Source organism: Apis cerana, linkage group LG13 (genome assembly GCF_029169275.1).
Source record: "Apis cerana isolate GH-2021 linkage group LG13, AcerK_1.0, whole genome shotgun sequence".
Lineage (NCBI taxonomy): Eukaryota > Metazoa > Arthropoda > Insecta > Hymenoptera > Apidae > Apis > Apis cerana.
The window spans coordinates 3,148,703-3,175,610 of NC_083864.1; the positions used below are offsets into that span (position 1 = coordinate 3,148,703).

Sequence of the window (26,908 nt, forward strand, 5' to 3'; positions counted from 1 at the left end):
TCCATGAACTGATAGAAACTGAAGACAGATTATGAATACTACGTTCGACATTTGAAAAATCGAACAGAAATATGTAAATATAATAAAGAAATTCATAGAAAAGTTTAAAAAAAAAAAAAAAAATTTTTTAGAAAAAAATGAAAAATATTTTTCATTATTTGAAAAATTCAAAATTTATTTTTTCTTTGTAACAATAACATATTAATAAATAAATATGAATTTTTTGAAATATATAATAATAAAGTTTTTTAAAAAATGAGCTATAAAAAATTAAATTAAAAATATATTATATATTTTTAAAATTATATTTATATTTATTAAATTTTTTATAACTTTTATAAAATAATTTATGAGCTTGATTGACTAAGTTAATAGCCCGCCCTAAATTAACGTATTCTTTCGTTTCTTACCAACACAGATTCTGATGTATGATTTGTGTGTGTGTATGTGATTGAAAAGAACGAACAATAAGCTGCTGCAATAGAATTAACAAAAATTTGTGGGAAAAAGCTTCTTTTCATAAACAAGTAAGTTAATATAATTATATAATATTTATATATGTGTTCACAAAATAGTTGAAAGAAAAAAATATTGATATTTTAATCAAAAAATAGAATATGTCACGATTTTTATTGCGCATGCGAACTCGTTTGATTGTTATATTGCTTTTTTAACGGTTTTTATATTTAAACAACAATTTATTTGACGTATTTCTATAAAATATATATATATATATATATATATATATATATATATATATAATGTTGATTTACTTTTTTAAAATAAAATAATAACATAATATGACATATATAATATATAATATTACATAAAATTGAAAATTTCGAAGATTTTACGGATATTAAGAATAATGCGTATATATGATTTACGATCAAAATCTTTACTAATATGGCTAATTTTTTTAAAGATTTTCTTTTAATTTTTGATATATTAATTTTTTGATATATTATTTATTTCTTTGATATTTGAAAATAACTTTGTATTAAAATATACTGTAGAAGAAAATAAATGAATTCATTTAATTATTCGTTCATAAGTGACATGATTATATTCATAGAAAATATGGAATTTATATTAAAAATATTCTATTATATATCCATATATAGAATTGGTTTTAGAAAAACAAAATTTTAAAATATTTTAAAATAATACATAAGAAATATAATAATGTTAATAAATTTTTGTTTCTAGTACATAAATATATATAACGGAAGAAGATTAAATCAAGCATTTCTGTAAGTATTTTTATTTCTTTTCGTTTATAATGAGACGAATGAACAAAGGATACCAATTGTACGATGCACAGTACAGTAAGCAGATAACAATATTTACAAACACCTGAAAGATTTCAGTAGGTTGATTCTTTTTGCTATTTGTTTTTCTACATATTAAAAAGAATAATATGCACATTAAAATAATAGCTTTTTCGGTAGATAATTAATGAAAAGTTTTTATATATGGTAGGCGCATTTTAGTTTTTTTTTTTTTTTGATAGAGACATTTTTTTAAACTATTTGCTAACATTGGTATTTCAAAATTTCATTAATTAAGAATAATATAATTTTAAACATAACCTGTTACTTTTAGAATTCTATGTCTCTTTTCGTATTGTGTTTGTATAATATTTCTATTTGCAATTAATGTAACATAATTCGATATTTAATATCGTTAAGAAAATCTATTTAGATGTAAAAATGTTGTAAAATATTTTATTCGATCGATATATATTTGAATTCGATTGAATCGGAATGCGATTTTAAAGTGTTTTGTAATTTGATACCTAGTTCATAAGTATAGGCATTTTTAATTACGTAAAAATCGGATCTCTAGATTGTTATCCTCCTCCTATGCAAGAAATAGTGAGAAAAATAAATTTTTATTTTAAGGCCGTTGATTTAAAGTTTTCTAAGTACTAGTTTGGTTAAAAATTTACGATAAAAAATTTAATTAGGTTTAGCTAAGTTTTCGATAATATTTTTTATATGATATTTTTTTGTATTTTGGCATTAACTTATTTAGCCAAGTTTATATCAAGATAAATGTAGGTACATGCATACGTTTGTACGTATACTTGTACGCATATATGTATGCACATATGCATAAGTTTATATTGTATCTAATCTTACGAACAATGATTTTGTTTTTCTTTTTCGTTTTGAATTCTAATAGTCAAATTATATGATATCGAATTGTAATCACACACAATTTTGAACATTTTTTTCTTCATATTCCTCAATCTCACATAACTCTCTTAAAATTATGCATATATTAGAAATAATTGTATTTTGTGCTTACTGACATTTTTGTTCGTTAAAATGACAAATGTTTTTTTCGTAGTTTTTTGAAGAGTGTAAAAAGTATTAGAATACGTGAAATAGGTTAGATAATATTACAATATGTTTAGCTTGAATTATAAGGTGAGGAGCATAGAAACAGTATAACAAAATATATGAAATATTTATAAAACAGCTGTTTTCATTGACATTTGTGAAATTGTGATATAATAATGTCATAATAAATACAAACATTCTTTTTACAAATATGAAAAATAAATCCCAATGATTATTTAAAAAAAATATTAATATTGTGTGTCGAAGAAATAAAAATATAATTCAAACGATTAATCATATTGAATTGCTCGTTTGAAATAAAATTTTATATATCGAATCATAAATATTTAACGTCACAGATATATAAATAATTTTTTTTTTATCGTTTCACAAATGGCAACAAAAGATGAACGAATACAATTGTCGTGCATGGCCAAAGCCGTGCCTTATCACATACGTATTCATAATAGTGATACACTATTTACATTGAATTTGTTCAAGAAATACTTACAATTGGATATATCCCGCGCGTAGTAGTCTCATATAATACATTAATTTTAAATTAATTAATTAATACCATTGATTTAATGTATTATATCTTGAAATATGTGTCTCGAAATAAACATTGTTTCTCAATGTGATAGATGCTCGAGTTATAGCTACGTACTTTACAATAACTATCGTCTAATTTGGACGTTGGCGGATACATTAAAATTTGTTGTGCACATTATTGCTACGCTAAAGTTTAAAACTTTTTTTTCACCGATAATTTTAAAGTCTTTCGATTTGAAAACAAGACTTCGCAATAATTCCCTTAAACGTTTGAATTTGTTGTTCTTTATATTTGAAAATAGTACGAATGCTCCTAAATAATATATTTTGCCGATTTTTCAGCAAAATTACCGCAAGAGTACATTTTTAAATAAACGATGTAGTTTCGCTAACTAGATTTAATCAATCACAGCAACACGTATGCGTATGGAATGACATAAGCAAAAAGTTTTCCGAGGAAGAGATAGATACAATCGATACAAATTGCATCGTTATCCGGATTTTAAATATTCACGATATAAGAGACGAGTAAAAAATATCTTTCAGATAAAGTGTCTTCGATTTCGATTATTCGAAAATAAATTACATTTGTGAAAAATCTATGAACAATTCACTTCGCATACGATTTACTTTTTTAGATTAAAATTTATGATTGTACACGTGTTCCATTCTAAGAAATTCGGATCAGACGAGGTGTCGAATCTCTAAACAAATATTAATATTTAAAATGAGCAAGGATATAGTTTATATCATATTTTCGTTTCTTTTTTTTTCTTCTTCTTCTTCTTCTTTTTGGACATGTTTCGCGTTTCGTAAAAAATATTTATATCGATAGAATTTCATTCGACAATACGTAGAATACGTTTCAACGCAACGAAGAGAATTTCGATCGATTCGTTCCTAACTAATCGATCGAATTCAAAATCTCGTGTTTGTAAAAAGTGAAATATACATTTTGTAGAAAGATTTTATATAGGATTGAAGTACAAGTGATAAAACATGAATGTATCTTGAACACTTAAAAAACGAGTGGTTTTGGTTCCTCGTTGCCCTATCTTATGTTATGCTTTTTTTTTTTTTGTCTTTTGTTTCCGTTTCTACAAGTATTCTCGGTATTTTATCTTTCAGTTTGCGTTCTTCTAAGGCTTGTAACCCTGATATGTTTCTGGAAACGTTCAGCTATCAAACGGATCGAATTTTAACGATCGTGATTCAGGAAGTCGGCGCAAATTGCTAAATGCCTGATATAGGGATGCGTTGTCGGCATCACCGGCGCTAAATCTGTGCAATAATTTATTCTCGGGATCCCACGTAGAGTTTGTCGGTTTATACGAGCGAGGAATGTGTTGTTGTTGTTGTTCCCCCCGATTATTGCCAAAAACGAACTCGTTTCCTGAAAACACATTTTCACATTTTATCCAAGACTCGAAGATTTGTATGCAACTGTATTAATCGTTCGTTCCGTTACCTTGTGCAGGGGACAGCGATCGCGGCGGTGTTCCAACAACAGGTGACAAGGGCTCGTACGGAGGTGGTGGGGGAGAAGATGGCGACGGTGTCGGGGAGTGTGGTTGCCTCGAAAGAAGATCCGGATCGAGTTCGAGGATTCTTAGAACTGTTTGAGAATTCGCTCGAACCCAGGATTCGAACAAGTCTACGGGCCACTCGGTTTGCGTGGACGCGTCTAACATTCTCCTTGGTGGATCCCAGCATATAGCATCCGGCGGATGGGACGAGCTTCTCGCCAAAACTCCACTCCCACGACTCGCGGGGGTTGGTAAATTCGGATTACTTTGAGGCGAACACGCTAATATTTGTAGAGCTTGTATGGCATTTCTCACCTATTTTTATTTATTTATTTTTTTTTTTTGTGAAATACCAAGTGTCAATAATTTTTTTCTAACTTTCATGAGAGATGAAATAATCTCTTTTTACCTCGCAACTCAACGTGGCAACGTCTTGATGCAACGTGGAAAATTGGGTGTCCAGTCGTTCCACGGACCCTCGGATGTGTTCTTCCATCGATTCTTGAGCGATTACTTGAGCCGTCCTCCCTCTCACTAAAACCCCCCTTGTCGGCCTTCTTGCCTCTCGATACTCGTCTCTGCGTCGTCGACGCAATATAATTTGAATATTTGCGAATTTTTTTTCAAGAAACAGGACAGATACGACGGATAAATTTACCTGAACTTGGCGTGTCTCGGGCTCGAAGACGTGTGTAAAGGCGATTTGTTCGGCGGTGACAGAGGCGATGTCTCCCCCTCGTCAGGCACGTTTTCGTCGTCTTCGCTAATGGAGGGCAACGTTAACGACGGCCCGTTCATATCCGATTCTTGCTAAAATTGAAACAATTTTGGAAATTTTTGAATCTGCGAGACCGTCTCTCCCCTCTCCCCCCTCCTCTATCCCCTCCGATATACTGAAGGAATATATACTGAAGGTTATTGTACCTCGGCCTCGTATCCCTCCCGTAAATTGTAAGTGAGATCGTGTTGTATATCATTTGCAAACTGGTGCTGGTACTCGGGATACAAACGAAGCACCTCGACTAATCCGTGCATATTTATGCACTTTAAATCGCAGTAGGTTAACGCTTTAACGTCGCAACTCGATTTGACTACGACATCCGCGGCACCTCCTCCACCCGCCCCGCCACCGTTACTCGTGTGCTGCAGGTGGACGTTTATGTCACAGCCTACCAGATCACCTTTGCCTTCAAACGAAATTCGAAATTTACGATTTCGTTTTACTGGCATCGTCGAAATAAGGAAACGTGTATTAATAAACCATTACCTAAGATCGCAACGACCATGTTATTTTGCACAACTTCCATGGAACCGTTGCACAAGTAATATATGTAAGAGAGCGCGTCCCCCTTGTGAACTAAAAACTCGCCGGGGGCGCAAAAATTATTTTTAATTCGGAGAGATAGTAATTTGAGACAGCCCTGGGAAGCGGGCTCGAATATAGGTAAATTTAATATCTCGCGATGTAAGTGCATCGAAACATCTCCTCGCAGCTCCTCTGGAAATTGTTTCAGGGTCTGAAAACGTGGACTCGGGTCAATCACGGAGTGATAAACGGACGGTGATAAAACAACGACAACAAGAATTTAATTATATTCACCTCGTGTATATCTATACCATGGTTCAAGGACCACATAGTTTGGAAATAGTCTTGCATACGTTGTTTCAGTTCTTCGGGGATCTGATGCAATACGAAAAAATCCTTGAGATCCCGCAATTTTGTTTGGTATAGAGATCTTCTAGAGTAAATTCTTTGAATAATTGCAGTCACGTTACCAAAGACCACGGCATGCATCAGAGCTGTAGCATACACGATATGTACAATGTGGAAATAATTCCAATATTCGTGTAAATTTCCATTCAAATTTATTCCGTAATTAATTAACATCATTTCGCCCCTAATTCACGTGTATGCAAATTTTTTTTTTTTTCAGTGATCGAAAGGAAAAAAAAAAAGACAAGCGTGCGGCAATCGATTTTGATTAAATCGATAATCCTTACTACGGAATAACGTATATATATATATATATATATAAAACATCATTGATCGATGATTATTTACTGACCACCAATCAGCATCGTGCAAATTGAGAAGAACTTCTCGGAGAATGTGTTGGCAGACACATTTCCAAATCCTACCGATGTCAGGCTACTGCAAGTGAAATACAACGCAGTGATGTAACTTTCCGCGTGGGTTACGTTCTCCACCGAAATCTTCAATTTTTCCGCCAACGTGTGAATCCAACCTGGAAAACGTACTCGTGTCAAATCGCGATGGTCGCATCACTAACCGTACGATCGAAACGAAGATTTTTATCGCGGGGATATAAATATATATATCGCGATAAGCGTGGGAAAATCGATAATATTCTTAATTTACCCGAGTCTCTTCAATTATGTCGACCTTCGCTAGATCGAATCTCTACAGAGAGAGGAGTATTGAGAGGTGATCTGCGAGGCAGCTGATTTAATCGTGCCTGGGATCCGCGTTGTACCATCGTTTTTTTAAATCCAGGCATTTATTCATTCACGCGAGACAGATTAAACGGATTAAACCGCAATTAAATTTCGACTTTTATTCTCTCCTGAGAGATAAATGTTTGCACACCGAATATATATAAAAGTGTTAATTCGTTGATACGGAGCCGTTTCCCAAAAAAGAAAAAAAAAAACAAATTTCTGTTTGAAACGAGACGCAGGAGATGTGTATATTTAAACGTTATATAGACACGAAATAGGTTACCAGGTGGTTTTCTTGCGTACGGTTTTTTATTTATAAAAGTAAAGATAAGTCGTTGAGAAACACTTTCCGTCAAGCTTGACTTCAAACAAAATTTCACGTTGGTGAAAAAAACCTACTTACCGAGGTCCCAATCGTTGTCGTTTCTCAATCTCTCTTTCTCGGCGATAACGAACCAGATACAGGCCAACCAATGCGCCACCAGGATGAAGAACAGCATCAACATGGTCAGAATCACTGCGCTGTACTGCGAGTATCTGTCCATCTTTTGAAGCAATCGGGCCAGCCTCAGTAATCTCGTTAATTTCACCAAATGAATGTTACCGTGCCCCGATTCCTGACGAGAAGAGAGAGAGAGAGGGGGGAAAAAAAGAAAAGAATACACACTCATTTCGAGAACTAACGTTCTGAAACGGGATCGAGATTGTTCATGGTGGAAATAAAGCGATGATTCGTGCAAGTAAACAGAAAATCAAAAGAGGACATCGATATTGAAGGTTGAATCGATAATAATTATGTGTTGTTGCGTATTATAAACTTGCTGCTTTCTAGATTGTACCATTCATCGCGGAGATATGTCGCTCGAAGCGTCGCTGAAACCTATCCCACCGCGTTTCCAAGGACACGGAGGAATCTGTATACCGTACAATTTAATAATACATCGACCTTTGCTAAACGAACTTCATTCACGTCTTCGCTTTCGGATATTGCACAACTCGGTATCTCGTTTTCCTTACATTTCTCGTTGGAGCATCGACGTTTCATTGGATTCGAAAGCTGGATTGGTGTAACTGTTTCGAGCGAGCACACGACTCCGCGTGTATATCGTGCAACAATGGTTGGGAAGAATATGTAAATAAGAAGCGAAAAGTGAGCAGCGTTTTACTACGTCTTTATTAGATAAGAAGAATTTTCGTTAAAAGCAATGTATAAACTATATGTTGTTGTTAATAAGGAAGCAAGAATATCAGGATGATGATCTTGAAACGTTATGTTAAATATCGAAAAAAAAGGAAAGAAGAATCACGAAGATCAAAGAATCGTGCCTTTTCGCGAATAATTGAGCGTGTGAGTGGTGTTATGCGATAATTAAATTACTCACCTCGCCGCTGTAAACGTCGGACGCGTAGAGAAAATCAAAGGGCAAGGCCGCGACAAGATCGACAAAAAACCATCCCTTTAGATAGTTGACAGCGATGCTTTTGCTGTTGCTGACCACTTCACCCTTTCTGCTCACATAGGTCGTCCTAAAGTTCAGAACGATATCTGGGGGAAAGATGATTCGATCGTTTTCTTCCGATATTTCGTAATCGACGTACACGCGTGTCTCGAATAATTAAATTAAATAATTATTGATGCCCCACACGAGTTGAATATCAAACTGGAAACTTTTGAAATTTTTATCGAAAGAGAGGAAATACACTCTCTTCGACTTGTTCCTTTTTTTCTCTTCTTCCTCGTCATGGAAATGCAACGCGTCACCGAAACTTTATACCGATGAACTGGGTTTTAATCTCGTTAACAAACTATCTCAAAATTCGCGCGGCACCATTTACGCATTTTTACGGCGAACAGAATAGTTTCGTGTAAAGTTTTTCTGAAGGGAGAAGTAAATTTAAAAAAAAAAAAGAAAAAGCGAGATAAAAAAAAGGTGTGAAGACACTTTTGATATCGTAAACGAAATTACAATTTTCTGTTCTCGAAGAGAGAAAGAGAGAAAGAGAGAGATAGGATCTCGTTGAACACCCATGAAGAGCTCTTCGAACATCTTGTTACTCGATATTCAATTCAGGTATTGAATCAATTCAGTGTGTTTGTAGAGCGATTGTCACGTTACTTAAAGACACTAAGATTTTATTCCAGATATGTACAGCTGTACAATGTTTATATTTAAATTAAATCAAATTAAATTATTCTTATCGATTCTTTTTTTTTTTATTTTTTTTTTTTTAGAACGAATAAACCGAGGATAAAATAAGTTTTTTAACATAACGTGCGTGGAAGGAAACTGTTTCGAGTGACGGTAATTGAAACCATCGATTATTCATAGGTTGAAGGGAAGAATCGTTTTGCTTTAACGAGCTCCTCGAGTCGCGAATCCTTCTCGTTTCTTCTTGATTGGATCATTTTAAAAAGCGATCGATCGATATCCACATCCGAATAATTTTAACAATTAATCATTTTAGGCTTTTAGAGAGAAAAATTCACCCCTTTTTCTTTCTCACAACTTTCTCTCTCGTTTAACTAAAATCAGAGTAAATTAATTGATCAATTGCTTGATTTACTTACCGGTTATGAACAGTGCTTCGACGACAACGTCACTGACCATCGTCGGCCTATCGATGTTGATGAAGCTCGCGTTAAAAGGGACGACGATCGCCACGTAAAACGTCGCGAGGAGTATCAACCAATCCCAGCAAGACTTGAACCCGCCGTAGTGGCTCAAAATGAATTGAGATTTTTTTATCCCCGTCGTTTTATACTCGGGCAACGGTGGCGCGGTGGAATGAAGAAGATTCTATAACGTCAAAAAATGCCTGATTTCTGGAGACAATTATTCCCCCCGGGAAAAAATTAAAATCGATGCACTTACGTTATTCAATTTAATTTTGTGCTTATTGTCCTGTTTGTAATGGCCCGACAATTGATAAAGGACGGCCCGACTCCTTCTCCTGCCGTAATTAGCCGGCGGTGCTTCCGGATCGAGGCCACCTTTTGCGTCTGAAATGTTCAATCGTATACCATATACCTTATATAACTTTCTTCCCAGTGCTTTTTCAAATGATGTGCAATTAAAAGAGAAAAGAAAGCGCGCGGGTGTAATCTTGATTATCAAAAAAAACACGGTTGACAGTTTTATTATAATTTTTCTTTAATTCCATTGACAGTGACAATTCTCTTCTTTTTCACTTACGTACGTAAGTTTCGAGAGACGAACAGCGCACAGTGCGAAGAAAACGTTTCATTCCATCGAGTGCTATGATACAAGTGTAAGTACATAGTTTTCGCTTCGGATCGATTTTTACGAATAACACGTGCAATTATTACTTAAATTTATCGTTTAAACAAGAAAAAGCAAACTGTTTGCAGTTTGAGTTCGTGCTGCGCTTAGTGTTTTTTTTTTTCGAGAATGGCTTGCTAATAATATTGCATATCGTAGGTTTCACGTGCGTGGCGTGTAGCGTGGAGGTTAGGAGGCACGAAACGTTGGAACATACGTTGGAAAAGTATGCGCATTGGGAACGTTCAAACCATACCCGATGTATGGGCCCGTGCTCGTATACTTTGGAATGCAATTCATCAGTGACGTCGATCGAAATGCATTCCAGAGAAAAATCGTTTCGTCAGAGAGTTCAGCAGCGAAGCTTGGCTAGAACTCACCACTATCTTGCAACTCACACAGCTGAAGGTTCTTCGTGTGGGTGATGTCCTTGTGCGAGGCCAGGAAGAGGACGACGTCGCCCTTCTCGTTCTTGATCGGGACAATGTCGAGCAAACAGTCGAACGGGCTTCCTGTTTTACGATTAAAAATTATAAAAGTCCCTCCATTTTTCTTTTTTTTTTTTTTTCGATCTCTCAAAATCAATAGTGAAAAAAGAAATAGCACGTATTATTGAAAACACGAGCAAACGCTTATGCAAACGTAACGCAATAGAATCGATTCGATAGAATAGATTATCTTGATTAAACGTGATTCCTGGTTCGCACCTGTGCTCATCGCGCTCGTCACGATTAATAACGTTTAATCGTATCGTAAATCATTCCTCGTAATAACACGTGCAATTAAATAATCTGGGCGATCTCGAAATCCAACGCAGTCGTAGTTTTATTTTCATTTCACTCGTGTTTTCGTATCCTCGTTGAAAATTTTAATAATAGAAAAAAGAAAAAAAAAAAGAAAACGTTAGCAATATCGGAAAAGGAGAGGGAAGAGAAATTACTTTAAAAATTTTAATCTCGCCTTCTCTCCCCCAAGGGAGATTGTTTCGATTGTGCATGCAAATCATAGGATGAACCGCAGAGGTTTAGTAATTGAACGGGATAATTAAAACTCGAATAAATAAAACGATATTACGTTTCATCGTTAATAATAATAACTCACCGTTCTTTTTGTAGAACACCACTTCCATCTTCAACTCCGTTTTGCTCTCGAGGCTCTTGTCGATCATCGCCCTTTCCTCCTCTTTCGTTTCCGGGCCATAGAGGAATTTGCAAGCGCAACCCTTTTGCATGATTTGCGCTCGCGCGAATCCTGTCAGCTCGCAGAAACCGTCCGAGCAATAAACGATCGGATAGAGGGACGGAACCTGCGCATTTCCCAGCACAAAATTGCTGTCTGCCAACAGAGAAACGGGCGCATAATCTCGATTAATAAATGGAGCACGAATCGTTACGACTTCTTCCTATCTTGCTCCCTGAAATTCTGCCCTTTGTTTAAAGAAAAAGAGGAAAGTTACGCGTACGCGTTTATTATCGTTTTATTTTCCAACGAGAATAAAAATTTTTACCAATTAACTTTGCGCGGAATTTCAATTACCGTTTTGATGAATCAATTTATCAGTGTTTTTTTTTTTTTCAGTCGGTGAACCAATTGAGTTAACGATATAAGAAAGAAGGGGGGAGGTTGAAAGAGAAGTCTGATTGACGTTCAACCTTGCGAAATTGTTCCACTTATGTTGTTAGTTTTGTTCATTTCTGTTTCTGAATTTCTTCTAGGCGGAGCCTACTCTCTAAAAAAGAAATTACTTTACTCTCGATTCGATATTCGAAATGGAGACAAACAAGATTTCGTTGATTATTAACACACGGGAATAACGTGTGATGCAAGAAGTTGATGCATGACTGCATCGTATGGTACAGTTCATTGGTTGATGAGCTTTGTCTGACGTCACGCATAATCTCTTTCAACGTACTATTTTTAATTTTACGCTCACACCCCTTGAAACACTTTCATCTTTTCCTTCAAGCCTTGTGAGATTTCAACTCCCGACGCTTCTTCCTGTTCTTGGAAACAAAATCAATGACTCTGTTTATCAAAGGAGTTTTGTTGTATGCCGTTAATGCCTCTCTTCCAATTCTTCTTCTTTTTTTTTTTCTTTTAACCAACGTCCAAGTGTACCATTTGACGTAAGAAAAAAAGGTGCTCTCTCCTTGAAATAAACGCGATAACGGAAGCGCATTTATTTTTTCTTCTTCTTCTTCTTCCTCTTCTTTTTCTTTCCTTTTCGTTTCTTTCGAACGTCTAAAACAATCTCGCGCAACTTTTTTTTGCCGTTAAAAACGTGGTGGCCGATGACGAAGTCACCCTTTATGAAAAATAATGATTGTCGCGTGCATGGTAGGGAGTCGATCTGTGAACGAAGGGATGTAAGGTAAAAATACGATTTAGGGGTAAAGTTTGTAAAATACTAATTTCTCCCCTATTTATTCTTATACAGGATGAATAATATATACAAAAAAAAAAAAGAGAAGAAGAAAAGAAAAAAATAATAGAATAAATTAATAAATAAATTGAAAATAAATAAATTTTCAGTTGGATAAAAGATTATTACTAAACAAAAAATGTAGAATAAAATTTTATTGTTTTTTTGAGAAAATAAGGGATTGAACGTATATGAAAAAATTGCAAAATCGACGATTTTTAAAACGATTTTTGCGTTTTCGAAAATTTTTAAACGGAATAAAATTAATTCTATATTTTTTTGTTTATTTTCACATGTAGGTTAACTTTTTACCTATATAATTCATTTTATATGCAATTGGAAATTAATTCAATTTCACCCGTAATCGAAAAATTTTCAATCCCTGAAATTTTCTCAAAAAATGAAGACGAAAAGAATTTGTTTTATTTTTTTTAATTTTTTCATAAAGAATCATTCTATATTCGCGCCGGATATTATTTAGCCGGATACCTGTATACATTCCACATTTGTTAATTGAATTTTAACACGTAATTAAAATAGAGATCGCGCAATATTTTCGTTCTATCGAGATTAATTTTGATTCAAGTAAATATATACCTACTTGACCAAATAAATTTATAATAAGTTTAACGAGAATTAATCTCCTCGCGTTTCAAAGAGATTAAGCATTTAATAATATTGAAATAAAATGAATTTCAACCGACACAAGAGACACGAATAAACGAGAGAGAGATAGATGCAGAAAATGTGCTTCCTCCTTTTTAATTATGATTCTTATTTTCATATATTTATACGTGCACTCGGTTGCAAAAGTATTCATATTTCATATTTTTGAAAAATCGTTTATTTTGATTTTTGAAATGAACATTTTCACGCACACGCGGAACGATTTATCATTTCGAAAGAAAATCTCATTACTCGTACTCGTATGAAATCGATCTTCAAAATTTTTACCACTTTTTTTCCCTCTCTTCGTCCCTTTTATATTCCATTGAAAATATCTTTTACAATAGGATATTCCAGTATTTTTATACATTAATATTTCTATATTAACCTTTAAATATATTTCCATATTATATTAAAAAAAAAAACAGAATTAAAATAATACCGAAACTTTAAAGTTTCATTTTATCCCCTGGAAGCGACATTTCATTAATTAAAAAAAAAAGAGAAAAAAATATGTTTCGCATTATTCTTGATAACACAGTTTATCAATTTGAATACTTTTGCTGAACTGGTGATGGTAAACACATTTCCAATATTTATACACGTAAAATTATCTTTCGATCGTACATTATGCAGGTACTGTAACTAACACGTGTAAATCGATGATCACGAGAACGACAGCGTTTACGATCAACACATGAGCTGCTAAAAGCGGCGTAAACGCTATAGTTTCAGTCGGGTCTGGACAAAGACTAATGGAGTCGATAGACTTGCATAGGCGCGCGTTAAACGTTTAGATTAAATGGCAGAAAATTTATGAACAGCGAGAACAGCGTTCTTTTAAGAATACCAGCGTTGAAAGATTGGCCGGTATCGGATCGGACGCCATCTCTGATGTTTGATACGGCGCGTAAATACGTAAATAAAAAGGTTCTTGTTGGCAAACTTCTAAATTCGTCGCGAGAAAAGCTCGTAATCCAAGTAAGTAAATAATGGAGGAGCGGCCGGTGTAAAAATAGCGGCCGGACCATGAGAACTGCATTTTAAATAAATATAGATTATACGGACAGTATGTATGGATAGAGAAGAAAATTTACATGGAGGGAAAACAAACATAAGGGAGAAAAATATTGTGAATATGCACGAAAATTGTGTACCAGCGTGTGAATGGTGTGTTTATTAACGGTGTGTTGGCGCGACACGTTAATTTTTATAAATTATTAAACAAAAATACCGTATACCGGTGGCATACATTTGGTTGGATATATATATATTTTTTCTTTTAATTAGATAAGAGATAGAGATATTTATAACCGGTGATTTCGATTTTTCATCCATGCAAATTTTCCGTGATCGAAAAATACAAAATTAACAAAAATTAACAATCTTTCTAGATATTATATTAAACCGATTAAACAGCGGTATTACGGGCAAGATAAAAGGGTTTAAACGATTATTTCTTCTCGTCTCGCGATATATAACACGTGCAAATTTAGATCGATGAAAAACGAAACGATAAATTGCTACGTTTTCAAAATAAATCGGAACGGAATTTGATAATAATCTACTCGCTTGTAGAACAGATAGATATTGTTTAAAAAAAAAAAAAAAAACTCGTTTCAAGAGAGAACGGAATGGATTTTCACGTTTACCGATCGTTAATTGAAAAGCGATAACTGCACGCATCATAATTTCCATATAGCCATATTTCACCGATAACCGCAAAATAATTAAGTGGATACGACGAGGGTGTGTTGCTGTAGCTATTGTGGTTAATGTGGTTCGATTCATGTTCTATTAGATACGTCGAACGGTATATTTATTATTTATTACAGAGACATTTGTATTTTATACAAAGAGAGACGTATAAAAAATAATCTCATTCTTTTATTTCTATATTTTTTTATCAAACTTTAATTTAACGATAGACGACAATATCGCGGTGGATTAAAACTTGATGTTGCATCTTCCTTTCCCCTCCTTTTATAATTTTTCCTCGAACGAATTACAATTTCTTTCCTATTTTTCGACGATTCTTCGAAATCTTCCTCGATACATGATAATTATACGCGTGAATATAATATAATAATATAATAAAGGTGATCAAATTTGAAATTATCGCATCGAAACGGGGGGAGAAAGGAGGAGAGAAAATCTAGCGGTAAATTGTATCGACTTGTTTTCAATACAGTTTAAGAAGTCCGATATTGGATAAAGTCGATACTGTACAGTGTACAGTAGTTCTCGAAGACCGTTTGATTAATTCTTATTGAAGATTCAACCAAGGGAATAATGTGCCGCGCAATCACAATTATTATTAGGATCCTTTTTGATTTCTTTTTTTTTCTCTAAATAAAATTAATTAATCACTTTTAAAGTTTTGATCCTTCACGTTTGACCTGTATATCGCGAAATACGTAATATTCCTGAAAGAGTCGGCCTTCATTGTAACACGAGTCGCCATTCGCTCTATTTAGGAGTATTCTCGTGTTACACATTCTTGTAGCTTTTTTTTTAGAGGCTCAAGCTTCCATTTCAAATGTAGAGATTTCTACTACGAATCTCGTAAAGCGATGGATACGGATATATATATAAAGATATACGCACGTATATCTTCTTTTTTTTCATTTTTAATAAAAATGTAATTGAAATTAAATTTTCACAGGGAATTTACACAGGCCGTGAAAAAGTGGAGAGTAAGGGAAAACGGCAGTATTTATAATCTTCGTTCTTCGATGCAATTTAAAGAGGAAGGCCGAGAGACTCATTACTTTACAGCGGAACTTTATCACCCATGATTGAGGTCGGTGACGATGATAACTTAGCAATTTCCACTAAGATTCCCTCCCCTCTCCCTAATCAGATTTCTACAAAATTTCGAGTACGTGGAATTGTGAGGCAAATGGAACGGTTTAGGAGGAGGGTTCCGTTCCCTTTAAATTGCCTCTCCCTGAATTTTTCGAACTTTCCTCGCGAGCATGAAAACGCAAAACTCCAATATTGAAACTGATCGTCGCTAAGACGGGGAGGAGGAGAAGTGGGCCACTTACGAAATATCTATCTTTTCCAATACTCGTCCCCCTCGTCTTAAGATTTCAAGAATTTTTAATTTCTTATCGTAAGAAAAAAAAAAAAAAAGAAAGTGGAAAAACAATCGTTACGTCGATTCGAAGGAACACGTTGATTCATTTGCCTCGGAAAAACACCTCTCTTAACGTATGAGAGAGATTAAGCCTGGCCATCGAGTAGCCATACCTTTTCAAAGAAAAAAATTTCTCTCCTTCCATTTGAAACCGTGATGAATGGATTCATTTATTCATTGGACACTGCGTTTCCAAGAAAGAAACGAGTGGAAACTCTGGTAATTGATTACCGATTTCTTTCGTAGAGAGGAACATTTGGAGGAAGGGAATCGCGTTGGACAATTGATAATTTCGATAGTTTTCGTCTCCGTCGAAATGGAAGTACATCCATCCATCTTGCGCCAGCATCTTGAACAACCGTAAACGATTTATAACCAGTCCCACCCCATTTTATATACACTTTATGCATATTCTTCATTCGGCCTGGGGGAAAGAAGACTATGAATCGATAAATGTATGTATCTTTCTCGGAAACGCCCTGCGTCATTACTTTTCTTTTCAATGTTGGGCGCTACGATAAGATAAGTGTCATTGATATCGAACGGTCATTAGGCTGTCGATCAATACCTGAATGCTCGAATGCATTTTTTTCGGCATTCTCTCTCTCTCTGTCTTCGCTCTGTCAGAGAGTAAATGAGAGATAATAATAATTGTTAATAAAGGGGCGAGGAAAATGGGAACGACGTATGTGATCTGAGAGGAGAGGTCAAAATTTTAAAAATCCTTCGTTTTTTCATTTTAATTCTATTGATCTCTCGTACGAATTTTGTTAACATAACAAAGAGATAATAATAATATTAACGCACGACACGAGATTTTAGAATCTCGTCGCGATTTGGAATATTGGAGATGAAGGTAATTTAGAATATGGAATATTCCAAGAACCACGTTATTCGGATTAGTTAAATGACGAGGAGATATCGATTAACCAAACAAAAATGGGTAGAGCTGTATTTAACGAAGGCTTTGCAAAATACAATCGATCGATTCCATCTGTGCGGCAAGAAGGGAGTAAATTTTTAACAAATTATAATTCCTATATCGTGTTTTTTGGTTTTTAATCTTGCAAAATTAGTAGATTTTATCCGTGCAATTTTTCCTTTCTTTTTTCTTGGAAATGAACGAAATATTTGCTCACGCGTCGTTTCTCGTTTGCCTCAAAATACATTTCGATGAGATTCTATGTATGCACTTTTTACAAATTGATACGCGCTCGTTGGAAAATTTTAACTTTTACTCGATGCCGCGTATCAATCTTTTCGAGGACAATTCCTAATCAAGTTTATAAACTTCTCAAGTATACAACCTCCAATCGCAATAGAGAATTTTTAAAATCAAAAAATAATGGTGGAGATTATTATTTTCGCAATCAGCTTTGTTATATCAGAATATATTTATTCCGTGGTTGGCTGTTAACGAAAGTTTCGAGGTCATCAAGTTATACATAGTACAACGCGTAGCTTTGAAATTCTATTCAAAAGTTGCGATTAGACGATTTGATGTTAAACATGTACAAACCGAGAATCTGAAGCTGTCAAGTATATTTAACGAGGTTTTCTATTTGTATTCCCGTTTCTCTTATATTCTATCTTTTCTTCCTTGGATTGGGATGCAATGGCGTAGCAAGTGGTATTATTATACGCGTCTCGATTTCGTGTCTGGCGTTTGCTCGATCATTACTACTTCGAGGAAACGGATCTCGCCACCGGCCTACAATTTGTATTATTGATCTGAATATTTTTCCCCCCGAGGGAAAAATTACAAGCTTAGAAAATCGCTTTGAAGTTGTCGATTTTTTTCAAATTATAATATTTTTAATTAAATTACCAACCGATATAGTTCACCTTCAAAACATCTTTCATTTTTCGATCATGATTCTTCATTTTATTTCCAAGAATCCGGATAACGATGAGAAGAATTTGATTAATAATAATGATAAAAAATAGACGATGATAATCTAATATATAATAATAACAACAACAAAGCGTATTCGCGGTGTATAAAGATATTTCTCGAGCTTTCTTACTGTCCTCTTATTCCACCACTCGACATTCATTGTTATTCAATCGCTTTTAATAGAACTGTTTTCCTTCCTGAAACAAAAGCAGCTTTCTCCCTTCGATTGTTCGCGCGAAAAATTGCATGAAAATTGCCGAATCACCGAACGAAATTTGTTTGTAAATGAGCATGAAACGGAAGAAGAGAAGGAAAAGAAGAGGAAGAAAGATAAGCAAGAGATATTAGATCGAATTTACGAGAATTGGATCGCGAAAGTGCATATATACATATATATATATGATAGAATGAAAGTCGATTTTCATGGCGTCGATGTTAGATTAATAATTTACGCTCTGTCTGGGGTCGACGGACTTATGGTAATAAAAGAGGGTGTACTCAGAGTTGCTCATATGCATTTTCACGGCCAAAGGGGTTGCGCTTTCTTACGAGCTGAATCTGTTTGAAATATTGCACCAAATTACAAACTTTACTTTATACTTGAAACAAAGTTTATTTTTGAAAATTATCCCAAAGTTTTAATCGGATGGATACTTCGTTTTGAAGTATTTCGATATATGTATCAAGAGAAAAATATATAAATATATATATATATATAAAAATCGAGAGATAAATTTTTCGTCCGAAATCTCCAACGTTTCTATAATCGTAATATTGACGCATGGGCGAATACACGGTCACTAAATTGGTCGTGTTTGTTTGTTTTGAGCAGATACAACAAATTTGTATGCGGCTCGAAACAGATATATTTATAATCGAGCTTATATATATATATATTTACAAATTCCCTTTTTTCTCCTCGTCTGGAATCGATTAGAAAAGGAGAAAGCCGTTGGAAAAAAGTTTGCCAAAAGGAATATTCCAATTGGCCCTCCACGAGTCTTGGTCAGCAAAGACAAACGAGTGTTTGAACAGTCGTCAACCATCCTTTACCCCAGTTGGCGATACGCCAAACACGAACTCGAAGAAAGAAAGAGAGTGCCAAAAATATCCAAAGGTACTTGGAATCTCGTTAACGAGCAATTATTTCCCTTCCCCGGCCGAGATCAGATAGTTCTCAATGGAAATAATACATCGATGCGTGCAAACTCGCCCTCATTAGTCCTCTGAGACTTTCTTTCGGTTAAGGATAACCGAAGATCCACGACCGTTTCCAATCATGCTGATATCCGGATATACATTTTCTCAAATCTTTTTGTTATTTTTAATAATCGTGAACAGAGTAATAGCGTAATTCTAGGAGGTTGTCGTGTCCTCTCGAAGCGAATCGCGCTGTGAACGACACGATCGTCTCGAAAGTGTGGTAAACAAGCAGCCCACCCCCTCCTCGATCGTACTTACTCCAACCAATGCAAATAATGGTTTCGATCGAATTTTGAACGTGCGTGTCTCGATTATGAACAGAATGCAAGGACAGTGAATGGACGAAACACAGATCGGCCGCAGCGATCGAAAATTAAGTTCTTTCCTTTTTTCATCGCGCGTTAAGCCGATTGATAATCCTCTTAGAGAGGGGAGGAAGGGAGAGAAACGGATGTTTTTGCAAAAATTAATTCCCTCGTGGTAGATGGTAATACAATATTGCGCAACAGTCGCCGTGCACATGAATATGCATACGTATAACCGACACCGTGTTTCGACATCGCGAAGTGTGTTTCTCCCGGCTTATGTAAATACATGCAAAATAATATAATATATCGAGCTTAAAGAGAATTTAAAACGGCTCGAATTAAATAAAAAGGAAGAGGGAAGAGGAAGCAGTGGTGGCTCGAAGATTAATCGGATCGAATGCAATTTTCGTCGCGCCAAACCTCGAGGATGGGTTACCTTCCAACGCTTCTCTCTTTAATCCCGTTAACAGAAGATGAGTCGATTTTTCTCGTCGCAACACAAAACTTTCTCGTAATTAGTTTTTCTTGGCTTGTGGGCCCGAAACTGTTCTAATTTTGTACCCATCGCGTGCGCCTCCTTCCCTAAAACGTACACCGCCTCAGGAGAAACGGACGAAACGTTGAATGCAAAATTCGCTCGGAAAAGACTTGCTCCGAATTCGAGTACGTGCGCCGAATTCGATACACCGGTCGAACCTTGCTAAACCGTGCTGTAAATCGCCCGATTCAACAATGTTCCATTGTTAACATTTATTATTATACCCCGAATGGGATGTCTGCTTCGTTTTTGTACATATGTAGATAAAAAGGGGAGGAGAGATTGCTCTTTCTCTTAGACCCAAAAACTCTATAAAGGTTGAAGGGTGATCAAGTTGATATTCCCGGGGGCTACGAGGAAGGATCGTCTCGTTTGATATCACCCTTTTCGCGAAACGGCGCCGTTAAGCAACGAGCTACCAACTCCTGCGCGTTATTAATAATTATTTCGAAATTCGAGAACAAAAGTTTGAGAAATGACGTGGCGAGTCATCAAAAGCCGTCTACCAAGTATCGAAAAATTTTATTAAATTTGACGTACGATTTGTTCGAATTTGTTGAGTTTATTTGGGGATTCCGCCTTGGAAATCTTGGCATGATCTGAACGTATCGATACGTATTCGATTCATTCCTCCTATGGACTTGTAACGAGCCACGGTTATTTCTCTCTCTATCTTGTTCCGATGTCGTTTTGTTTTCCGATCAATCGAACGAAATGGAACAAAAGATGTACACACACATATATATATATATATATATCAGAGTTCAATATACTTACGGGTTCCATCGAAGCGAGTAGCGATAGTATCTAAGAAAGTATTTTGTGGGGCGAGGAGGCCCTTCCTGACCGGCATTGGGGCCACCCCGCCGCGCTGTCACGCGCTCGAATCTGCAAAATAACGAATACGATTCTCATTTTTAGTCAAAGTCATGCGATCTTTACGTGTGTAATGAGGGTTGGGTGGTTAAAGCTTGGAAATGTATGCACAAGGAGGGGGAGGAAAAGAACGTTTGACAGGTAGGTCAGTGGTCCAATGAAAATAAAGGATTGCGTGTTGCGCGGTAGTTGCAATGATAGATGATTGCGGCCTAAGCAAGAAGTAGAATGGGACTATTTTTAACCGAGACTTTTTAATTTAACACGTTTCAAAAGCGGTCGAACCCCTTTGGGAGCTGAAATCTATCTCTCGATTTTTATTTTTCGCCATTATTTTTTTCTTTTTTCATTTTTTCCTTTCCTTTTTCCTCTTCAAATATATACATTGCGCGAAATAGTATTACAGTATACGTGTGTGTATATACGTATTATTTTCTTTTTTTTTTTAGACGGGGAATTTCATGAGTAGTCGTGTAATTTTGTGAATAGAAATGTGCAGGAATGCATTTGCAGGAATAAGGATCTCTTTCCGTGGAAGTTGGCGATATTCATAGCTTTTCATTATTGGACAGTTTCTATTGTTGTTCACGTTCTTCAATGATATTTGCGATTTCATTTTCATTTGGAATTAATCCAATTGAATTTAAATTTCTTTTTTTTTCTTTCTTTTTTCCGTTTCAATTAATCATCGAATATCATTAATCGCGATAATTTTCAGTGATATTTATCTGTCTTCGATATCCTACACTATCCTGACGCGTACGGTGTAATTAAATGTTTAAACATCATTTTAATTTGGAATATTAAGCTTGAATTTAATTACACAAAATAAATTAAGCTTCGATTATTTTTTGAAAGATTTGATCGAACGATTAAAACGTGGAAAGATTTTTAATTTCGAAAGGAAACGGATGGAAGAGAAAGAAAAAAGAAAATAATAAATTAATATTTATTATTCGTTCCTGCATATTTCCTGTTATTATTCGAATAGTTGAATTTTGCTTTGGGCCCCAACAAATGCAATTAATACAATTCCATTTCCTTCTCTTTGCTAAAATCTTTGAGAAAACTATAATGATTTTTTTATTCCCCTTTCTTTCCGTTTATTTATGAAATATAACATCCATATCGCTGGTACAGTGATTCGAGCGATGTAACAGGTGTGAAGAGAGGACATAACAGATATATAGGATACATTCATTACGTGCTTATCCTCTCTCGTACGGAGAGCATCACCATTTACAAAATCATTTTTCTTTACTCGCTTAAAAGGTTAAAAAGTTAAATGTAACAAGTTTCAACAAGATTTTACACATTCTAAAAATAAATCTGTCTTACAGAAGATTTTTCATTCAACCATCTCCTACAACGTATCCCATCAAATTTACCTAACCCTTTTACGAGAAAGGAAACCCTCACGAAAATTATTTGAACTCGAAAATTTTAAATTCGAAAATTATATACATATATATATATATAATCGATGGATACAAGAAGAAAGAAAAAAGAGAAAAATAAGTACTAGAAGAATTTCCACGAGGAAAACAAGTCTTCTCGCATGCAACCTATCTATCCATCATTATCATTAAAAATGATCAATCGTCCGAGTCATCGAGATACCGACCTTATCGAGGAAAAAAAAAGTTCTACCTAATGGTAGGACATATTAGGCATCGCATCGGGAACACTGTGACACCTATTTCTCGTATCCTCGTCTCCTTCTCGATAATTCTCACTCTCTCAATTATTCTCACTTGAATTCACGTTCGAGGATACGTGTGTGTTATACTCGCGGATCTTTCGAGAGGTGTTCTTTCTCTCTTTTTTATCGCGACATAATCTCCCCCTCCGTTACACACAGACGGGAATACGCGCGGAACGTTTGCTGGTACTCGCGTAACTGACCGAGCCGGGGGGAGAAATTCTCTCTATCCTGATGGCCCGGGCTCCTGGCGGCGGACTTGCGCTCCACGCACCTAAGCGCAACATGTGGTAAACCGTTGAAGGTATACACCTACACACCCACACCCCCCGCCACGTGCAAACACAAGTGTATAGCTGGATAAGTACGCCAAGTGACGCGAAACTGTGTGCTGCACGCGCACACACAGCGTGCATACGCACGCGCGTTGATCATTTCCGAATACCGCGCTTATATACCGCGGCCTGTGAAACAGGGTCAAGATTTCAAGCGAGGATCAAACGCGCTTTTTTCCCACCGCTCTTCGATGATTATATCTTAATCGGGCTGCTACGATTCGTCCAACGTTTGCCCGTATATATTAGTTGTCTTTTCGTTAACTTTCTCCCACGGGAAGATCGTGTTAAATTTCTTTCTCGCGATCGAACGAGAAATTCTTTAACATTCTCACTTTCGTTCGGTTTTTCCAACTAGAGGCCATTGTAATCGGATTAATATCGGTGGAATTTGGAGGGAAATCTCTTTAAAAAGATTATATTAAATCCGCGCCGCTTCGTGACAAGACGATATACACTGAATCCTCGACGAACTCGCTCAAGAGATGCTTTAAAGATTTCTCGACGCCTTTGAAAAACGTTCCGTCCGTTTCAACGAGTTTCTCATTGTGGCACAAGTGAGATTCGGAATACTTTACCTTTTTTTCTTCCTTTCTTTTTCGTTTAAGACGGCAATGAAAAAACGACTCGCCCTTTATATTTCGAAGGAAAAAAAGGAGAAAGAAGCGAAAAACTGTTATTAAACTGTCGTTACCGAGATCCAACTCTCGAGCGTATTACGCGTCGTATACGGGTTTTCCTGAATAGATTTCGCGAAAAGGTGTATATATTGCCGCGTACCGTTTTTCAAAAGGAAATTCATTGTTCCCTTGGAACGCGTGTTGCCAGAGAGGATTTACTTACCCCTTCCAACGTGATATCGGCAATTCTCCCGATACACTCGCAACTTTAATTTCACTTGAATGGCTTCGGTTGAACGGTAATTGCGACACGCAATATAAATTTCTCTCGAGAACGTTATTTCTTTTATCAATTAGATTAGGTTGTACGCACGAGCAGAGACGCGTAGATAAATCGGATGGATAATCTGGCAGAGAATTACCATCGGCGCCGATTTCGTGCGAATCGTTTCATCGACTTTTCCGCGACTTTTGATGTATGAGTATGTGTTGAATGAAACGTTAACTTGGGTCAGTTTCGCAGTATTGTATAATGTGGCCGTGCCAAAGGGGGTCGATGACTGTATTCGCGTGTTAGCCCATCGTGAACAGGGCATGCAATCTATAAGCGTTTCTGATATAAATCGTTGAGAGAAAGGGAGAGAGAGAAAAGAACTCGTCAACGATTCTTCGATTTCATGGGTGTTAATTTAACGAAACTGTGTGAATGTATAACAATTTGCATATTCAACAGAGAGAGAGAGAGAGAGAGAGAGGGACAAGATCTTGGATGTTTGTGTTATAAGGAGAAATAAAACGTGGGTATCATCCCACGTATAAATTATTGACAATGATTTAATTTTTGGAAATTTGTAGACTTTGCATGTGATTTTATTCGAAAATCTACTTTTATCCATGATTGAAAAATCCATACGTTGGACATTGTTCCGAGATGGTCGGAAGGGAAGGATGATTCAGAAAGATTCAAGTCAGGTGGAATCTTTTGTTTGGATGAAGAACGAGCTTCTTTAAACGTGATGTATGTAAGAAGCAAATGCCGGCCTATTTTTTTTTTCATCCACGAATCCAGTAGTCGATGTGTAATACTTTGTAAAAGAGCAGATCGCAGATGATATCGACTTTTCCTGATAATTTTTCATTCCCCAAGAGGGAAAATTCAGTTCAATTATCTCTAATTGTTCGTGAAATTTTTTCTCGATCAAGAATTCAATCCGATGTTTTTCTTTTTTTAAATATATTGCTATTTCAATCGATTTTAATCCCAGTTGTACTATTTCGTATCGTGTTTTCTATAATTGTATTTTTTACGTTTTTTTTTTGAAACACGATTAACAAATTTTTATATAAACTACGCGGGATTCAAATCTTTTTCGCTATTTTTCTTTCTTTCTTTTTAATTTTATACCTCAACGAACGCAAATATGAAATTGAAAAGACGAATTTCCTTTTCAGTAGTGAGTAAGATTTACAGTCGCAAAAATTTTCGTACGCTTTATGCGAATTCAATTAAATTATCAAAACCGACAATAATTCTATTTTATTAGAATTTCCTTTAATATCCTGGAATATTATTTCGAAGGAGTAAAATCAACTCTAAAATTCGTCTTATATAAATATAATTTCGTAACGCTACAGGATAGATTAAACTATGAAACATTCAATATTTTTAATGCCACAAAATTTCCAATTTAAATTGTATTAGCGTGTTTGCAGGGAAAAACAAGAAAAAGAAAAAATGGTAAAAATTTGATTTCACGAAACTCGAGAAAATTTTACTCGTCGAAAAATAAATTTCTCTACATACCGAAAAATTTTCATCGTGATCAAATTGGTCGAGATAATGTAAAATTTTGAAATAACGTTATTAATACTTTCAAAAGTGGCTATAAATGTGAATGGATATATATGTATATATATATACTCTCGCGTCGAGAGTAATGAAGGTAGTAAATACGTGTTATCAGAGAACACGTTGCAAGAAGCGCAGGTATTGATGACAGGTCGAAGAAATAAAAAAGAAAAAATAATCGATGAGAAAAAATGTCTGTGTTGCACGAAAATTGTCAGTGTCAGTGGGTTATCCGGGCAGCACAACGTACAGACGGCGCGTGGTCACGAAGCAGGGTCCATATAATCGATACTCCACACTTCGAGTACCTGACTCCGTAGGGAGGGATGGAGAAAAGAAGACGGATTGAGATAAAAAAAAAGAGGCAGGAAAGTTCCAAGAGTGCCATCGCTCCTTTCCCTCCTTCTTTTCTCGAGACTCTTCTTTCCTCTTCTCCCAGAAACTCAGTCGAAATAATAAAAAGTTGGCAATACTACTCGTTCGCATAATTCTACTCAATGCTATAATAAAATTAACGAGATACGTGTCTCTCATTTTCTTCACTCCTCATCCCACATCTTTCTATCTATTTATTTCCAAAATTAAATTTAAATTATAATCATACTTAACTCGAAACGTTTATTTTAATTATCCAAACGCGTCCAGTCTAATCTAATCTAATCTAAATATCCTTTCAGGTTTCAACGAGTTGTTACATCTTTGTGCGAATAATCTTCTCGGAGAAGAATTTTCTCATCACGAGTAAAAATGGCCAATAACTCTGTCACACGTCAAAGAATCGATTTAACATATTGATCTGCAACAACTGTGACGGAGGATTATCTTCTAAAAAGTATCCATCTAGTTGTACCGTTTACTCGTTAAGCCGACGAGTGCAATGTATATCACGATGTTGCCAAGATGACTGGCGTGACAAATAACTCGGCGACGTTCAACATCTGTAATTCTGTATTAGATACCGGTCGGCCTGGTCTGTTTTCCATTGGTGCCAGGTGCGATGGCCGAACGGTGTAACGACGTAACGACGGGTGCCGCATTGCCGATGTCGTGCCTGCCGTAACTGCCGTACACGGGGTACGTGTACCCTCGTGTACCCAGCCTTTGACTCTCTCTAGAGGTGGACGACTTATCGACCTGGGTGCTGCTAGCCAGGCCTACCACCAGTCAGGCCTTTGTCTCATTG

At 35.6% G+C, this 26,908-nt stretch overlaps 1 protein-coding gene and 1 long non-coding RNA gene across 7 annotated transcripts; one reads left to right on the forward strand and one right to left on the reverse strand.

The window, feature by feature from the left end:
• Positions 1-294: 294 nt before the first annotated feature.
• Positions 295-26,686, forward strand: LOC133667152 (uncharacterized). Of its 2 annotated transcripts, none has more exons than XR_009832344.1 (5): positions 295-527; positions 1,210-1,253; positions 4,378-5,870; positions 5,941-8,036; positions 26,403-26,686. It is a non-coding gene; the product is annotated as an uncharacterized LOC133667152 (long non-coding RNA). The 2 variants fall into 2 exon arrangements; XR_009832343.1 differs by lacking the exon at positions 26,403-26,686 and having other exon boundaries at positions 339-527; positions 5,941-6,274; positions 6,361-6,785.
• Positions 1,249-23,247, reverse strand: LOC108002666 (potassium voltage-gated channel subfamily H member 8). Of its 5 annotated transcripts, none has more exons than XM_017064472.3 (16): positions 22,844-23,247; positions 21,121-21,231; positions 11,269-11,502; positions 10,548-10,679; positions 9,760-9,887; positions 9,456-9,684; positions 8,269-8,432; positions 7,290-7,503; positions 6,493-6,672; positions 6,027-6,226; positions 5,694-5,943; positions 5,351-5,613; positions 5,085-5,236; positions 4,836-5,004; positions 4,369-4,664; positions 1,249-4,293 (listed from the first exon to the last, which is right to left on the reverse strand). In XM_017064472.3, the coding sequence occupies exons 2-16, from the start codon at positions 21,194-21,196 to the stop codon at positions 4,269-4,271; spliced, it is 2,712 nt and encodes a 903-aa protein (XP_016919961.1). In that variant the 5' UTR covers positions 21,197-21,231; positions 22,844-23,247; the 3' UTR covers positions 1,249-4,268. The 5 variants fall into 5 exon arrangements, with proteins under 5 accessions (XP_016919961.1, XP_016919960.1, XP_061939547.1 ...); XM_017064471.3 differs by having other exon boundaries at positions 4,369-4,741; positions 10,566-10,679; positions 22,844-23,240; XM_062083563.1 differs by having other exon boundaries at positions 4,369-4,741; positions 5,351-5,607; positions 5,688-5,943; positions 10,566-10,679; positions 22,844-23,239.
• Positions 26,687-26,908: the final 222 nt, after the last annotated feature.

Bases quoted from the DNA above. Each gene is read 5' to 3' on its own strand.
- LOC108002666 (XM_017064470.3), bottom strand. From the start codon at position 21,196: ATGCCGGTCAGGAAGGGCCTCCTCGCCCCACAAAATACTTTCTTAGAT. The intron at 9,685-9,759 runs GTAAGTGCATCG...TTGACGTTATAG, and splicing joins ACAAAATTAAATTGAATAAC to AATCTTCTTCATTCCACCGC. The intron at 5,944-6,026 runs GTGAATATAATT...CCACGTTTTCAG, and splicing joins ATGGTATAGATATACACGAG to ACCCTGAAACAATTTCCAGA.